The 17233-nt window shown below is 33.0% G+C and overlaps 3 protein-coding genes and 1 pseudogene across 5 annotated transcripts; 3 read left to right on the top strand and 1 right to left on the bottom strand.

The window, feature by feature from the left end:
* Positions 1-838: 838 nt before the first annotated feature.
* On the top strand, positions 839-2749 carry LOC111299132 (profilin). Its single transcript, XM_022894131.2, has 3 exons — positions 839-1063; positions 1647-1784; positions 2312-2749. Exons 1-3 carry the CDS (start codon positions 941-943, stop codon positions 2444-2446), a joined length of 396 nt encoding a protein of 131 aa, XP_022749866.1. The 5' UTR covers positions 839-940; the 3' UTR covers positions 2447-2749.
* A 728-nt stretch (positions 2750-3477) lies between these two features.
* LOC111299130 (glucan endo-1,3-beta-glucosidase 13-like) lies at positions 3478-7660 on the bottom strand. Its single transcript, XM_022894130.2, has 4 exons — positions 7214-7660; positions 4472-5746; positions 4067-4100; positions 3478-3888 (listed from the first exon to the last, which is right to left on the bottom strand). The coding sequence occupies exons 1-4, from the start codon at positions 7266-7268 to the stop codon at positions 3735-3737; spliced, it is 1518 nt and encodes a 505-aa protein (XP_022749865.1). The 5' UTR covers positions 7269-7660; the 3' UTR covers positions 3478-3734.
* Positions 7661-9358: 1698 nt separating this feature from the next.
* LOC111300352 (mitogen-activated protein kinase kinase 6) lies at positions 9359-13344 on the top strand. Of its 2 annotated transcripts, none has more exons than XM_089746808.1 (8): positions 9359-9551; positions 9682-9766; positions 10404-10538; positions 11236-11460; positions 11569-11751; positions 11912-12135; positions 12980-13018; positions 13111-13197. In XM_089746808.1, coding segments are annotated over exons 1-7 (927 nt in total). In that variant the 5' UTR covers positions 9359-9477; the 3' UTR covers positions 12981-13018; positions 13111-13197. The 2 variants fall into 2 exon arrangements, with proteins under 2 accessions (XP_089602934.1, XP_022751722.1); XM_022895987.2 differs by having other exon boundaries at positions 9362-9551; positions 12973-13018; positions 13111-13344.
* Positions 13345-15053: 1709 nt separating this feature from the next.
* Positions 15054-16081, top strand: LOC111300351 (uncharacterized; annotated as a pseudogene). The gene is made up of 2 exons (XR_016329502.1): positions 15054-15392; positions 15511-16081. The product of XR_016329502.1 is annotated as an uncharacterized LOC111300351 (transcript).
* The last annotated feature ends 1152 nt before the right edge of the window (positions 16082-17233 follow it).

The following is a 17233-nucleotide window of genomic DNA, read 5'->3' as shown; positions in this document are numbered from 1 at the left end:
GATTAATTTTATTTTTTAATTCAAATAGTTTATCTATTAATAAATATATTTTTAATTTAATAATTTAATTATATTTTTTTAAAGTAAACAAAATATTACTAATATTTTATAAAGTATTATATTTAAAATTATTAACTTATATAACTATTATAATGTGCATAACATACTGTATTTTTAAATAAAATAATATTTAATTTGTAATAATACTAATAATAATAATTTTTAACTTAAAAAATTATTACTGATAAATTTTTTTTAATAATAATATCATATTAATTATTAAAATATCATGTTAATTTTAAAATAATATCAAATATTACTTTAAAATTTTATCCCATAATATCTTTAAATATAAATATAAATTTTTACATAAATTTCGTATGGTATCTTTACAATTTTTCTATGAAATTGACGGAGTTATGTAAAAGATTAAAAAAAATATAAAAGAGAGAGAAGGTGATTTTAGAGGGTAGACGAAGAATTGAAAGAAAAGGACAAAAAAAAAAAAAATCAATTCACTAACGTGACATTTACGTATCAAAATAAAATCACATCAACAATTCATGTCAAAAAATTTTTGATGTCAACAAATATTTTTATTTAATGATAAAATTTTTTTGAATTTTATTTTTATATATTTTAATTAATTTAAGCATATTTATTTATATCAATTTATAATTTTTTTTTTAATTTTCTAGCGGATGCAAATGGGAACAACAAATCTCACTGTTATTTAATGATATTTATTTATTATTTATATCAAATTTAATGAATTTATAAAAGGCAGATCCCGGTGTCTCGACGCTATATCTCCGTGTCCCTCCCTAACCTCAAGCTTGCCCCTTCAGTCAAACACTTTCTCAGCACTTCCAAAAAGAAAGAGAAAAAAAAAAAAAAACCCTCAACAAAGAGAAATCCAAAGAAGTTAAGGAAGAAGAAGATGTCGTGGCAAACGTATGTAGATGACCACTTGCTGTGTGAAATCGAAGGAAACCATCTCTCTGCCGCGGCCATCATCGGCCATGACGGCAGCGTTTGGGCCCAGAGCTCCAATTTCCCTCCGGTTTTCTTCTCATTTAACTATTCCTCCTTTTTTCCGCTTTGATTTTTCATTAATCTTTGCCCCCCCTTTTTTTGTTGTTTAGGGTTCCGAGTAAAAAGTTGACGCTTTTTGTAGGGGGATCTGATTCTTATGATTGAATTCTCTGTGCATGATTTATTGGGTGACCTGATTTGCTTCAAAAGGATTGATATTTGTTCATACTTTGCTGAAATTATATTTGGTGTTATTTTTTCTCTTCTTCAAAGTTCAATTTGGGATCTTTTTGCTATGATTTGTTGACAGATTTGTCTTTTCATGCATGTATGATTTCTGGTTTGTTTATATTTTTTTAGTTTTAGAAGCATTAAGCATCATTTAGATAAAATGAAATGAAGTTTTGCTGATGGATCTCTGCAGATGACCACAACTTTAGCAATGATCATAATAAAAGTAATTAAAGAGTGAAGTGTTTTCAATGCTACCAAATCCTGTTTATTTCGATTTTAAAGCTAGTTTCTGATTTTAAACAGGAGAAGGTTATGCTTTTTGCTCTCTTTTCTGATCAACCTGTGCTAATTGCTTTTCGGTTTTATGTTTATTTCAGTTCAAGCCTGAAGAAATTACTGCCATCATGAATGACTTTGCTGAACCTGGAACACTTGCTCCAACTGGATTGTACCTTGGTGGCACAAAATACATGGTGATCCAAGGTGAAGCAGGAGCTGTTATTCGAGGGAAGAAGGTGATCTTCTCCATCTTTTATTGGTATTTTTACTTTGTTTATAACATTGAAAAATCTCATATGCACATGCAGTCTCTTACATTACATTTAATGCAAATAGATTTTTCATTTTTACATTTTGTTCCAATTGTAATTTCCAGTTCAACCTTTTCGTATGATAGAAATAAAAGAAAATCCATATTGCCCTGAATTTCTTTTATTGGTGAAAACCAAAAACTTCACTTTCAAACTTAGCAGCACTTAAGCACATTACAAAGTGATTGTAGTACTGATTAGCCACTCAAAATTAGGTACATTGATCTGTGCTCTCATACCTAATCAGTATGCACTTGCTTTCGCTTTTATTTTGTGCTTCCATTCACTGATATTCCTTAGGGAGCGTGTTTCTCCTGACAGACACCCTAAGGAAGGAAGGGAGGAGCAAGGAGGGATATATAGCCGTTACTGCATAACTTTTCAGCCACTTTTGTGTAAATTTGGTTTTCTGTCATGGTTGTATTCTGAGCCTTTTGTCATTTTAATTTCAGGGACCTGGAGGTGTTACTGTTAAAAAGACCAATATGGCGTTGATCATTGGAATCTATGATGAGCCAATGACTCCCGGCCAGTGCAACATGATTGTCGAAAGGCTTGGTGATTATCTCATTGAGCAGGGCCTTTGATGCTCTTTGGCGTGCCTAATTTGTTGCAATTCTTCTTGGCTTCTATACAAGCGTGCATCTGCCACCTCCTGTAGTAATGGTTGAGTGCAGTTAAGTAATAGTACTACTAGTATTTTATGTTATGGGGAACCTTTTCCAGAAACAAAAGGCTTGGTGTTTGTAATTGTGATTCTTATGATATCTTGCTTTGTTTCTGTACTTGTTTGATGGGTACTTTCAAGATTGTCGAGTGAGGTACTTTGTCTACATTTACAATGGATTTTCTAGTGGATTTGGTAACTTTATTGGCCAAGTTCTAGTAAATCTTATCTTGCCTGGCAAAAGCATTAAGATCTGTATGTTCTAGAAATCTGACAAGAAGACCTCATTGCGATAGATGGAAACCTTTGCGTGATCATTTGACATCGTGGTTCAGGTGGTAAAAGAAGGGTTTTTCATGGTTTGTGTTTAAGGTTAGAATCTTATTCGGTTGATACTGTTCCCACGCCCCCCTTGCTCTGTTAAAACTAGTCTGCGTTGTGAAGATGGAAAAGGCTTTCTTATGGTGGTGCATGTGCTCCTTGCCAACTGCCAAGTTGGTAGTGGGCTTGATGTTTTTGTAGGCGATTAGAGAAGAAATCACTAGTTGAATCGAGCAATATCCAATCCTTTCGTACTTCCATTCTGCTGTTAGAATGAGATAGGATAAGCACCCTAGATGGCGCATACCGGATTGCGGTTAAGATTTAATAGTTTGCAAATCACAGAGCAGCTTCTACATTTCTAGTGAACGAGAATGTCTATGTTTGCGAGGACGGTAGCTAGATTATGTTCATGGGAATAAAGAACAAAGATGCCCTTTGATCTGGATGTGAATCGTTCCTAGAATTCGGATTTTTTTCAACTGGCCGCCTCAAAATGGAGGCGATTGCATTTTAATTTGGATGGGTGGGGGAAATTGGAGATGAACAGGTAAGGAATGGTTGGGCTCCGAAGGAGAAGCTACAGTCTCAGAATCCCCGCGGTATTAGAATTAAGGATAAACATTCTGATGAAAAAGAAACCTTGGCCTTTAACTAGCGTGAAAATTGTACCCAACACAGGATACTGCAATCGCACCACATTTAATACAAGCAGCAGCAATGGTCAGCATATACATTCTCATTTTACAGCACCCTTCAGCACTACCAATATACCAAAACAAAAACTGGAGGTAGCGGCAAATCTTCCCCATCACAAATTTCTTGAACACATCTCCCTTGTCTTGTGAGGGCACCCTTCATGTCCATGCCAGACTGCTCAACCGTTTTCAGAATGATGCATCTAACACATTGCCCAGGTTCAAGATAAATGAGATTAAAGTCAGTAGAAAGAAACTTGCAATCCATGCGTGCACTTCATTACGTGTGGAGGATGAGGTATTAGCAAAGGCAGTCGCATTACTTGCGGCAGTTTTGTTGATCCTGCACGATAATCACAAGAACTTTAGTACATTCAATGATGAATGTCTAAAAATATGGGATCAAATCAAAGGAAACAGGATTGTAATGAAATATATAACATGAGAAAAAGAGGGCAAAATGAAGGATGATAAGGAAAAAAGAAATTCGGCACATGAGGTTTTTCAGAATCTGTGCTTACCCTCCAGCGGTCAGATAGATGCAATTATCATAGCCTGCACAAATAATTAAAATAATTAGTTTCTTGTTAAGCAAGATCATTCCAGAATCTAATTCTGAATGACACCAACAACACTGTAGAAAACTAAATCAACAAACAGATCCTGGTAGTTTTCAGATTTAAAAAAATCATTCCAAACTATAAGGTTAAAGATAGATTAGTTATAAGGTAAATGAACAATTTATAGTATCAGCCAATTTCAGGAACATTGGAGCAAGTTTGTTGTTTGTTAAACCAAACATGGTTTGAAAAAGTTCACTTAAGCTAATATTAATACCTCTGTGCAGCTCAGTTGGTGTAATAGGAATGGATAAGCATGTGTAATGCAATCTTTTAATTAGATTCTGCATAAAATAATACACTCACTAGGATCCTTGTCAACTTTGACACCATTTCCTCCAAAACTGCATGCAACATCACTAGCCCCATTTTGCTGGTAGTAACTGTTGAATGCAAAAGAGGCATGAGAAACTAGATTATCTGGCTCAAAACATGGTTGGCTAGGCTGAATGGCAGAGCAATCCACATTCCCAGGACCACAAGCCCAATCTATGGCCTTCTGTAAATCCGCTTCAGACGCCTTGCTAGAGGCGATGCACCAGGTGGTTCCACTTGAATTGGTACCATTCCCGCTTCTTGTCATATCAACAGCACCTTTTCCAGTGAAGTCCAGATTATATACACTTGTCTGGTCTGGATAAAATAAGCCCCAGTTTCTCTCTGATTCCTGTCCAGGCTTCCTGTTCTCATTAAACAATGAGAAAATATAGACATCTAGCTCTTCACCAGGCTTGGCAGGAGTACCAGAGTCATTGATAACATGTCGAATAAGATTGGTGTTATAGGTCTGGGCATTGTCAGGAGTAGCAGCCTTCTCTTTGGATGAACCTTTGGAAGGCCAGCCAGTTTCAGTGACCATAACCCTAATTGTTCTGAAATTTAGAGCCATCAGGGCAAAATAAAGGGCATCTATCTGGGCATCAAACATGTTTGTGTAAAGTAGACCAGTGTTTGGATCTATGACTTCTGAAGATGACTCAAACAGAGCATAATCCAAAGAAACCTTGTTTGGAGAGTCTCTATAGGCATAATAAGGATATAAATCAATCATAAAAGGTGACCGGTTCTCAGCTAGGAATTCCAACATAGGTTTCAAGAAAAATGCATGGCTGCTGTTAAAAGCCCCAGCAGATGGTGGGAATGATCGGGACAGAACCCCTAGGGAATGGGTAGTTGAAACTTTAATCCTCTTGTGCAGACCAACCTTTTTCAATGCTGTGAGGACATTTTGCATGGCAGGTACAACCAAGGCAGAGGCATTATCTGGGCTCTCTGAGACTTCGAGACCTACAGTAATGTATGTGATCTTCGTGGCCAGGTAGTATGGAAGGATGCTGTTCTTTAGCCATGAATCTGCATTTGATTGGAACTGGGAGAATGCTAACAAGTCTGAATTTGGAACTCCAACCATAAGTTCAACTCCAGTGTTTGCAAAGGCCTTCAGCACTTGGATATTAGAATCGTAAATCCTGAGATACTTAATGTTGTGAAGTTTAACCAGTTGTGCTACTTTATCAGGTGTTGGAAGATCATCAGCATTCCTTCCATAGCAAACTCCAACTATGCTTCCCCTGCAGAAATCTGCAATAGCAGTTGGCATCAGATAAAGTCCTCAACTAACCATGGAACCCAGTTTAAAGACAGAGCAACTGAGCAATCTTACAAGAATAGAGAGAGGAAGAGGAGACACAACATGGTTAACATGTATTCCCAAGGCAAAACATAATATTCCATTTCTTTTCCACAAAAAAAAAAAGTTTTACAAAGCAATTTAGTTACAGTCATCACTGCTTCCTACATAATCCCAGTCAGATATGGCAAAAAAGTTCATTATCTATGCCAAGTAGCTCAACCTCCCCCCATTGAAGGAGAAGAAGCAAGGAAACAGAAAATAGGAAAACTAAGTGTAGCCTCAATAAAAATGTTATACTGTATGTCACAGAAAAGAATCTTCCGGCAGCCAAACACTAAGATAATCTCCATTACAAAGCTTCATTAGCAACTAGGTCTTTGGAGATACATAAAGAATCAATGGAAAAAGCCCAAAATTCTAGCCGTACAAGACTTTCAAATTCAACTGCAGTTCAAACCTCCGTGTCAATGCTAATCCAATTTAGTCTGTCAATCAACTATAAGTTCAAGGAATCTTAAAATGGCAATTCGCAGCTACAGACAATCCTCTCAAATTTAAATATATCAAGAAGAATGTTGAAGCATGAAAGAGGTGTGATAACAAGGACAAGAATAAAACATGTAGAGCAAGAAGCATATGGGGAAGTAAGAATGGTATCCATACATTGGCGCACAAGTTCGCCTAATCTGGAGATATCACATTGTCCAAAAGTGGAAACATTCACCGAACTAGATTTTCAAGTTCAAAAGCATTTTTTAACTTCATTTCGGTAAACATTAAGGCATCTTTAAAACCATTGCAAGAAGCTAGAGCAATCCACCAGTAGTGTATTCATTTCTTCTTAGAAATGAAGAACTAATAATCAGACACGTGATTCAGCGTTCCATCATGGAATGTGGTCAATCTATGATATAAACTAGAGAAGATTATCAAGAGGTCCACCAACTAAAACATTGCAATCTGGCTGTCCTAGATATTGAAGCCGTACCTACTTGATAGCAGGATCTTAGATGCAAGTGGGTAACTGTTGGATACTAATGCATCAGGTGGTCTACAAAGATAACATTTCTTATCATATTAAGATAAAACTAGATAACCCAAAGAGCAAAAAATCAAAAACCAAGGATACCCAGATGAGGAAGAGAGTAAATAGGCAACAAACTATTAAGAAAGAGAGTGACTGATCAGAGAAAGGAATGATGCACAAGCAGAATGCTAAAAAAAGCAGAGATTTTTACTCAAAAGAAATGTGGGTATTCAAAATCAGAGATTAAATCCTGAAATTTACAAAGATCTAAGCAAAGATTAATAGGCAAGTAGCTAAAAAAAAAAAAATACAAGTTTCGCGAAAGAAAAGCACAAACTTAGTCACTGTAACGCAGAAACACAGTGAAGAGAAAGATAAGAGAGGATACCTAAAAGTAAAGGCAAAAAAGAAACTGCAAAGATAAGCTTGAATCTTGAAACCATTGTTCATAAAAAGAAAATCCAAAGAATCTTCTCTTGTACTTTACTATTACTGCGTTTTACTCAACTTGGGTCAGTAAAACTTCCAACGTTCTTCTTCTAGAGAATGGAACTAGGGAGTAACGTATTTTTGTCTCTCTCTCTCTCACTCTTCACTGTTCTCAAAATGCAGAGCAAAGAAAAAGCTTTCTCTCGGTGCTCGAGTGAGAGAGATAGAGGGAGCACTTAAGCTTGGCTGGCTGAGCTTTGATGCAGGGGTGTTTTTTGTGTCAGAGTCAGAGTGAGACAGCGTTTCGGACCGCGGACCGGATTTCACAATAATTTTTATGAATTCCAGTTAAAGAGACGCATTTTGATTCCGCTCCTTTTGAGCCATGGGCATGTTTGTCTCTTCCGTCTTCTTCTGTCCCGCACCGTTTTTTATTCTTTTCTTTTTTAAGTCTACGTCAGATCGTTCAAAATTAGGTTTTAATTTAATTAATTGATTAAATTGATTAAATTTAATTAATTAATAATTATTATATTAATTTTGATCAATTATAAAAAAAATTTAGAGAAATTTTAATTTGAGATTAATTTAATTCAAAAATTGAATTAACTAAAAATTTAATTAAAATATAATAAAATTTATATATAATTAAAAATATATAAAATTATTCATTTTATTTTAAGTTATTAAAATTTTTAATTTAATATTTTAGTATTTAATTTTTTCTTGGATGATTTTATTTAGTTTGTTTTAAATATAAAAAAATTAAGAATTTAAATTATAATTTAACTTCATGTATTTTATTATTTGATTAATAAAAATTTTTAATTAATTTTAAAAATTAAAAAAATTGATTTGATTAATAAAAATAAAATAATATAATTCAATTAATTTAGTTTTGACTAATTTTATTTGAAATTATTCAAACACACCAAATTAACACCTCTAGCTTGCATTGGCTCTTATTACAGTATTAAAAAGGATTAATATGTAAAATGGTTCATGTACTATTCATCTTTTATTAATTTAATATCTAAAGAAATAAAATTTTTATTTTGATACTTCAATTTTTATTTTGGATCACTTTAATACATTGTATTATTATCATTAATCAATTGATTGATGAAGTATGAATATTCAATAAAATTATATCACATGTTATAAATGTTTAATTATCATTTCAACAGAAAATTTTTAAAAATAAAAAAAAATAAAATCTGAGTTTTTAATAAAAAATTCAAAAAAATTAAAATGATGGTATAAAAAATAAATAATGTGATGATATAAGAATATTACGTCACGTATCATAATTTTATTATATATTAATATTAGGCAAATAACTTAAATAATAATACAAATTTAGAGTATCAAAATATTTGAAGAAATAAAAATTTAAACTAAACTAAAAATTTTATTTTTTTTAATTATCAAACTAACAAAAATATATAATATAAAATCTATTTTTATATTTAACCCTGTTAAAAATGGTCCACAACCTTTGATAGGACCAAAAATCTCCCCTATTATTATTTTCTGAAAGGTCAATAAATAATAATAATAACATCATTGCTCACTTGCTTTTTGTTGGATCATATTGCTCTGCTGCATCCACGATAATGAAAACGTAAAAGTGAGAGTAACGGTCGTGAAAAAGTTTTACCCCCAAAGCTTTCATTCTTATTAGTAATTATTATTTTTTTTACTTGAAACAATGTCGTGTTTATCATCTTATTCTTTTACTTGAAACAAATTAAATTCGGGATTTAATTTATATCTAACTTTCAAGAGATCAATGTATGTTAATTTAATCTGTGTTCCTTACTTTTTATTTTAAAAAATTAATTTAATTGATTGATATATAAATAAAATAAATTTAATTGGGCTGAGAATGGGGCTAAAACAGTGAAAGCAGTCCAAGAATTTGTGTGGGCCGAATTAGCAGAGCTTTGTTGAAAGTTGTTACGCTAACGGGCCTACTAAATTTGTCTAAATAAAAAATATAAAAAAGATTGGAGAATCTCGTATCATATTAATAATAATATATTGTGATTTGCGACCCCAAAAAAAAAAAATTTTGAATTAATTTTTTACGCGGTCTGTCCCGTTTGAATTTACAACGAATCCAACATCACCTTTTTCTCTCTCTTTTTTCATCTGAAGAGTCCGTTACAGTTACGATCCGAAAAAGAACCAAAAAAAAAAAAAAAAAAGAAAAGAAAGAAAATGAAGAGCAAGAAACCATTAAAGCAACTGAAGCTCTCTGTTCCTGCTCAAGAAACCCCAATCTCTTCTTTCTTGTAAGCATATTTCGAGATTGCTTCGATTTTGTGTCGAGCTTTGCTTTTTGATTTACTAGAAATCGCTTCTTGAATCAAAGTTTATGGCTTGATCGGTTTATGCTTTACTTCTTATTTGCTTTATCTTCAGGACGGCGAGTGGGACATTTCATGATGGTGATTTGCTTCTAAATCATAAAGGATTGCGTCTCATTTCCGAGGAGAAAGAATCTCGAGTAAGTTTTTTCAACTAATCTTGGATCTTTTTGCTCTGTTGGAGGGTATTTATGTCAGCTCAAATTCTGCTCCTTTTAGTATTATTAGTTTTACTACCATTTTAGTTTTCTTTTACCTTGTTCATGTAATTCACTTCTGATCTGCCCATTTAGAAAACTTTAACTCAGTTGGTTTTGATTCTGTTAGTACTATGTTGCAAGTGTATATCTGTTTTTCAATTACTATATTTATTGCAGCATTTTTGTTACCCTTGAAAATCAAGAACAATATTGACGCTAAAAAGTTGCGATTACGTTAAAATTTAATGTGATATTCGGGAAACCATAGAAAAGGCTGCCGCTGTACTTGCAAATTGCAATAGTATAAAGAATCATCTAACTTTGGTTCTTCACATTCCTTCTTCAGTTCTTCTTCCTGCCTCCCTCTGCCGTCTCCTCGTCAAACTCCTTGTTATTTTCCCTTTTCTCTAAAGTCCGTATGTTTTGTGTATGTGGTTTTTGTATGTACGTGTAGTTAACTATTTATGGTACAGCAATGCTTGTTCGAGTTACCATGGTATTATTTATGCCTTGTGCATTTTAGAATCAATTTTCTGGGGATTCAGGATATTCTTTCTTTCTGGGTTACTTTGAGCAGCCTTCTGACGGCAAGGAGCTTGATTTTGAATTCTCATTGGAAGACCTTGAGACCATCAAAGTTATTGGGAAGGGCAGTGGTGGTGTAGTACAACTTGTTCGTCATAAATGGGTTGGAAGATTATTTGCCTTGAAGGTAATTGTCCAAGACTGACATACCTTTTTCATTTGCTAGTTAGTTTTTGAACTTGCTCTTAAGAGACTCTGCTGATTTCCTTATTGTCTTTAACTTATTTTAAACCAGGGAATGATGTTATGTTTACCAGTCTTAGGATTTATCTTTTTCTTCTCCCTTTCAAGTCATTTAAGATATGAGAATTACTAATAGATGTAAAATGGGGATCATGATATAATTTGTTGTGAGTGGGTGGCAAAAGAAGGCATGTTTAGTACCATTTACGACCTTCAATGCTGGTACTATTTTCACAATAAAAAATTTAAAATGTAGTTCTATTTTGTTGAAGATTTACAGGAGAATAGAAGGAAGGCCTGTCCTATACTTCTTTATTTGTGCTTCATACTATAGCACAGATTAACACCAAAAGGAAATATTTTAGCCTGTGCTTCTCTTTTCTTGTATGAGTAGATATGAAATGTCTTCATAATTGTTTAATTTCTAGAGCTGCAACACAAAATTCCATAAACAACATTCTTACCTTTTCCTGGTTTTGACTTTAATTTAAAATCTTCACTACTTAAATTATGAATAAATCTCCTTGTATATTGACTTTGATATTATTATGATAATAAGAAATTTTAAAATGCTTAGAACATGGCCATTTTAAATGATGAAAATCAGATTCCAGGAAATTTCATTGTGCTATACACTGCAGGTCATCCAAATGAACATACAAGAGGAAATTCGCAAACAAATTGTGCAGGAGCTAAAAATAAACCAAGCATCACAATGTTCACATGTTGTGGTTTGCTATCATTCTTTCTATCACAATGGAGCCATATCTCTTGTGCTAGAATACATGGACCGTGGATCTCTGGCTGATGTGATCAGACAAGTTAAAACAATTCTTGAGCCATATCTGGCAGTTGTGTGTAAGCAGGTATTCTTCATTCCTGTGAATAGAAATTTTATAAATGACTAAACAAAATTCCTAGCAAAAGCAAAAGAAGTCCGTTCTTCTTTCTACTCATGTATCTTTATGTTTCAGGTCCTACAGGGTCTTGTGTATTTGCACCATGAAAGGCATGTAATACACAGGGACATAAAACCATCCAATCTACTGGTAAACCATAAAGGGGAAGTGAAGATCACTGATTTTGGTGTCAGTGCAATGCTAGCCACCTCCATGGGCCAGAGAGACACATTTGTAGGGACTTACAACTACATGTCGGTATGTGAAGTCTCCACACTGTTCAAATCAATTTGTAACACTTTTGTTTGTCATTGAATTCATCATTTCAGATACTTGCGATTAGCTATTCCAATGTGTTTGTCCTCACTAAGATTTTATATAAAATTTTAATCTTAATTCAATTTGTTCCCATTTGTAGCCAGAGAGAATTAGTGGGAGTACTTACGACTATAGTAGTGATATTTGGAGTTTAGGCATGGTAGTGCTTGAGTGTGCTATTGGACGTTTCCCATATATGCAATCTGAAGATCAGCAAAGTTGGCCTAGCTTTTATGAGCTTTTGGAGGCAATTGTGGAAAAGCCTCCTCCAACTGCTCCACCAGATCAATTCTCTCCAGAATTCTGTTCATTTGTATCAGCCTGGTAAATACTTACACGTCTATTTTGCATAATATCATCTCATCCTATAGATCTGTCAAGCTTGGGCTCTAGGTGCTTGTTTTCTGGAATTCTTTTGCCATTGTCTAGGCTTTCTAGTGGAAGCCAGCAACCCTCTCCAATATGCTATCCACTTTTGGAGCATGTAGCGAGAAAAATTTGTGCACAAGTTCAGTAAATGATGTAATCTCACCTTTGCAATATCACTAGATTCCAAAATTTGATCCTCAGAGGCTCATTTTATGCACATTGACAGTAATTTTGTGTTACCTAAACATAGTGGATATGCTACAATTTTCTTTGAGGACAACCCATTTGCACTGCATTTGAGATTCAATGAACAACTGGAAACTCGTCCAAGGAAATGTAGCCCATACTTGACTTTGTATTCATCCTTTTTTAATATCTTCCTGAAGTTATAGGACAACAGAATCTCTAGCTAGTTACATATTTGTTGTGTTTTGCGAGACATTCATGTGGAGGCTTTTATGATTCTTGAGGATTAAAAACCTTTTACATTAATTTCATTTGTTTACACAATATTCCTTGATATGTTTAGATATTTGAATTATTAATTTTACATAGAGCGATTGTCCTGGGTTTTCCAGATAAACAGTTAAAATTGAATTTATATTGCTAGGAATCTTGTTGAACCATTACAGTTTCTACATCATTGAGAACAACATTTCAAATTGGTGTGACATAAATTGGAATCTTCCATTTTTTTAGATATTGGTTTATCATTTTATCATTGTCATTTTCCATTTACTTTGTTGTGATCAGAAACAGTATTCTAATTAACTTTTCCTATTCCATTTTTAGCATACAGAAGAACCCTCGAGAGAGAGAATCATCATTGGATCTCTTGGTAAGTTTCACATGGTTTACCACCAAGTTCTTGGTAACAATTCCCATTTTTTTTCTCCAAAACCTTGATCGGAACTTCTTTTGATCTTGTAGGGACACCCCTTCATCAAAAAGTTTGAGGACAAAGACATCGACCTTGGGATTTTGGTAGGTACTTTAGAACCTCCTGTGAATTACCCAAGATAAATTTACTTTGTAATAACATGTTTTGAATGTGTAATTGTTTTGGTCGTGGATCAATCTTCACCTTGTTCAAACCTAAAAAAAACAGTTTCTTGTAGCACTTTTATCCTATGATCTTACGTATATCAAGGTTTCATATTTCAACTATAAGACAAGTTTACTTGCAAAATCTTCCCATTTCTCCTACACATTGAAATGTTCAGAATTAAGCAGAATCTATAGCAAATGAAATCAACTATAGTGAAAATTATTAGTAAAATATTGATAATAATGACAAAAGAAATAATCTGTTGAGTAAAATTATAAGGATGAAATATTCGTTAATTTTAAATATGATATCAAAATAATATAAAAAATATAATTTAAAATTTTAATAAAAATTATATTTAATATATTGATATGAATTTAACGTGACAATATAATATACAAATTGTTAAATCTTTACGAGATAAGCTCATAAGATATGTGGGTGCTAAACTGAACTCGGGAAGAAGAACTAACAGCGAAAAGGGTTGATTAGGGACCAAAGCTAAGGGCACTAAAAGGATAAGAATGTGATAATAAGGACAGTGAGGCAGGCCTACCTACGAAAGCAAGTGGTGGCATTCCCATTGCCCATGTAATAGCCTACTTGCCATCATGATTTGTTCCCAAGTCAACCTTCTTATCCTTGTTCCCTACCATATCAACCTTTTGGCCCCCGCACCTCTAAAAGAAAAAAAGAAAAAGAAAAAGGGGAAATCATTTTCACTTAGCAACTATAGTACTATTTTTATGCATTGGCAATGATCAGTCTGAACACCTTAAAAGACCTTTCGGCCTGGATGTTGCCATAATCTGATTGAAACGAGGAATGGCCTCTCCGGGTTTTTGCAACCATGTTTTCTTAAAAGATTTGAGAATACTCATAGTGGTGTTTGCTTTTTGACCACATAAAATTAGCTGTTCAAAAATTAGAAGACGGTTGTAGGAATAGGATAGATTGAAATTTTGATTTGAAATCATTTTAACATTAAGATCCTATTCACCAGCTGGCAATTACGAGACAATAAAGCTTCTTGAATCAAACAGCTGCAACCATTTATTCTTTTCACATCAAAGCAAATTCTGAGGAAAGTAAATTTTTTAACTCGTGAAGAATTTACGAGGAAACTGACAAGATAAATGACGTTTCCAAATATAGCCATAACAACTCGAAGGCAAAATGAAATCCCACAAGAAAATTTTGTATCAACCCAAGGCATCAACATGATAATAAAATTTTGTTAAAGTGGAGTAAATGGGGGCAAAATGTGAATTGTAAGCAGGCATCATTCCAAAGGGGAGGCAGAAAACAAGAATTAGTGGTAAGAAAACACACCCAAATCCACTAAAAAATGTTTCCCTATACTTATCTGAAGTTTCTTCTGCCAATACATATTCCTCTCCTTTGCTTCAGCTTTTACAATGTGATTGCCTTGAGACACGAAAACATGTAAAAATATATGTGATGGCTTTTTTGAGGCAAAGTTGCCGAAGATAGAGACCTCATTTTCAGCCAAAAGAAAATGGTGACTCGGATATGGATGCCTTCAAATTTAGGTCTTATCCGATGTCTCAGAATAAAGGAATACGAGGAGAAAATAATAATAATATATAAATAAATAAACAATAATTAAACTGGTCAAGGTTATCCAATGCTTACATTTTTACCGCCAAATATTATCAATAAAGATTGCTTGTTTTATTATAAAAGTAAATCAAGATCAAACAAGTGGCAATAGCATGTTTATATATATATATATATATATATATATATATATATATATATATACATGTATATGCTCCCTCCTAGAAGAACATATATTGTAAAGGGTTTTCAGAACTCAAATCTTGTTCTTGCTCTTGTTCTTGTTTCTGCAACTAATCCAAATGGGCGAAGAAGCAAGCCGTATATTTCAAGATATGAATCTGAAGAAAACGGATAGAAATGAAGCTTGGTGCAGTAACATGATGGTCATGGAAGGAAGTAATAATAATGAAATATGTGACTCCATATCCATTGAATCCTCGTTTGAAAACTCAGAAAACTCCATTTCTTCAATATCTTCATCAGACTTGGTTGAGGATGCATCTTCTGCAACATTATCATCTTTATCACCCAATGGGCCTCTTTATGATCAATCCGAGATCATGACTCAACTACCCATCAAGTAAGCAACATGTTTTCTTTCTTTTCCAATAAAACATAAGTGAATGATAGAGTTTATATAAATATTCTAAAATGTTGCCCAACGTTGGGTGATTGACGAAAAGAGTATAAACCGGCAGGAGAGGGCTTTCAAAACATTATCAAGGGAAATCTCAATCTTTCACATCTCTAGCAAGCGTGAGAAGCATAGAGGACCTGCCAAAGAAAGTGATTCCATTGTATAACAGAGCGAAAATGAAATCATGCAAGAGCTATGGATGGGGACTAGATGGTCACAGTAACAAGTCATATAGGCCTAAAGCAACGATATCAAAGAAGGGTTCCAACCGGGGTGGGTTGTTTTCTGTTTTCCATAGGTAAGAGTAGTACTTGTACTACTACTCTAGTGATTGGTGACTGATTAATGTAAACCTAACTAGCTAGAAGTAGCTTCCATCTACTTGCAGAAGAACGTTTCAAATGTGCGTAATTACCTGAAATTATTGTAGCTTTTATCATTCTGCATTGTAGCAAGATGGTTTTTGAATATATAACCGGCTTTAGATGTCATGAAGAAACCACTGATCAGCTTACCATTTTTGAGGATTGTTTAAAAAATCAATCGTCTTCACACAGAGAGAAAGAAAGGGAAATATGGCTTTATGAAACATGAATATATATAATGGAAGATTGTATATTTTAGGCTTTGAATGAATAAAATTCAATCCCTTTGGATAATGTAATGTCACAATTGATTTTTAAATTATATTAAAATGATTAATGTAATATCTAAATTTTTTGATATAACATTTAAATTATAAATTTATTAAATAATATGATATTTAAAAAATTATTTATTAATTACGTGTACCGTTTAAAGTTAATGACATAATTAGAATGAATAACATATTAATTAATAAATTTATAATTAATAAATTATTAAATATTTTTTAAAATTTAAATATTATATTAATCATTTTACTATAATTCAAAGATTATCCATGACATTAACCGCTAATACAAAACAAGACTTGTCAAATGGAATTCATCTTCATACTACAAATTAAGAACAATCTTGGGTGGACTAGAAAACACAATTTACAAAAAAATTGGCAGGGAAATGTGAAATTAATCAGAATGATTATACATGAAGACTATATAAATTCACAGAGTTGGCCACTTGGCCTGACAGGCGAACAAGATAAAAAGTTGTGTTTCAAGTTGACATTTGACGTGGGCAAGAGATCATAATCATCCAACCTTCCCGCAAGAGTTCGTAATATTACTGTAAACACTCAATTTAGATCACATTTAGAGTAATTGAGTTTGGTCCAAATAGGATCAATCAAACCAAAAAATTTAGGTTTAATTAGTTTTTTTTTTATGTAATTTATTGATTTTTTTATCTATTTTTCTTTTACATTTTTCTTCTTTCTCATTTTTTTTTAAGATTAATTTTCAGTTAAGAGATAATAATCAAAATAATTAAAAAAATAATAAAAATATGAATGAATTCTGCCATGAATAAGAGGAATCATAGTTGAATTAAACCAGTGTAAAATAAATTCAATGATTAATCTGATAATCTAGAAACTTAATCAAAAAGAAAATCTGGATTAATTAAGGATTCTGAGATTGATCATATAAATACCTATTGATCAGAAGTATAAAACACATAGAAAAAGAAATAGAGAGAAAAAAAAAGCAAAGACGGTGTTTAGAGGAGTAGAGGCGGTGTTAGAATTTTTGGAAAAATTTTTTTTGAAATTTTTGGTATTTTTTTTCTAGGAAATTTTTGGAAATTTTCTAGATTTCGACCAATTTTTCGGTCAGATTTGAATTTTTTTGATGACTTTTTGGTGA

The sequence above is a fragment of the Durio zibethinus genome, chromosome 18 (genome assembly GCF_047325235.1).
Source record: "Durio zibethinus cultivar Kanyao isolate XHJ-2024 chromosome 18, ASM4732523v1, whole genome shotgun sequence".
Lineage (NCBI taxonomy): Eukaryota > Viridiplantae > Streptophyta > Magnoliopsida > Malvales > Malvaceae > Durio > Durio zibethinus.
The sequence above is the reverse complement of the archived record's forward strand: the minus strand, read 5'-3'. Positions and strand labels throughout refer to the sequence as shown.

Coding starts and splice junctions, on each gene's coding strand:
- LOC111299132 (XM_022894131.2), top strand. CDS start 941: ATGTCGTGGCAAACGTATGTAGATGACCACTTGCTGTGTGAAATCGAA. Junction 1,064..1,646: donor AGAGCTCCAATTTCCCTCCG/GTTTTCTTCTCA, acceptor TGTTTATTTCAG/TTCAAGCCTGAAGAAATTAC. Junction 1,785..2,311: donor CTGTTATTCGAGGGAAGAAG/GTGATCTTCTCC, acceptor TTTTAATTTCAG/GGACCTGGAGGTGTTACTGT.
- LOC111299130 (XM_022894130.2), bottom strand. CDS start 7,268: ATGGTTTCAAGATTCAAGCTTATCTTTGCAGTTTCTTTTTTGCCTTTA. Junction 5,747..7,213: donor TTTTTTGCCTTTACTTTTAG/GTATCCTCTCTT, acceptor CTGCTATTGCAG/ATTTCTGCAGGGGAAGCATA. Junction 3,889..4,066: donor ATCTATCTGACCGCTGGAGG/GTAAGCACAGAT, acceptor ATTATCGTGCAG/GATCAACAAAACTGCCGCAA.
- LOC111300352 (XM_022895987.2), top strand. CDS start 9,478: ATGAAGAGCAAGAAACCATTAAAGCAACTGAAGCTCTCTGTTCCTGCT. Junction 11,461..11,568: donor TGGCAGTTGTGTGTAAGCAG/GTATTCTTCATT, acceptor TTTATGTTTCAG/GTCCTACAGGGTCTTGTGTA. Junction 11,752..11,911: donor GGACTTACAACTACATGTCG/GTATGTGAAGTC, acceptor TCCCATTTGTAG/CCAGAGAGAATTAGTGGGAG.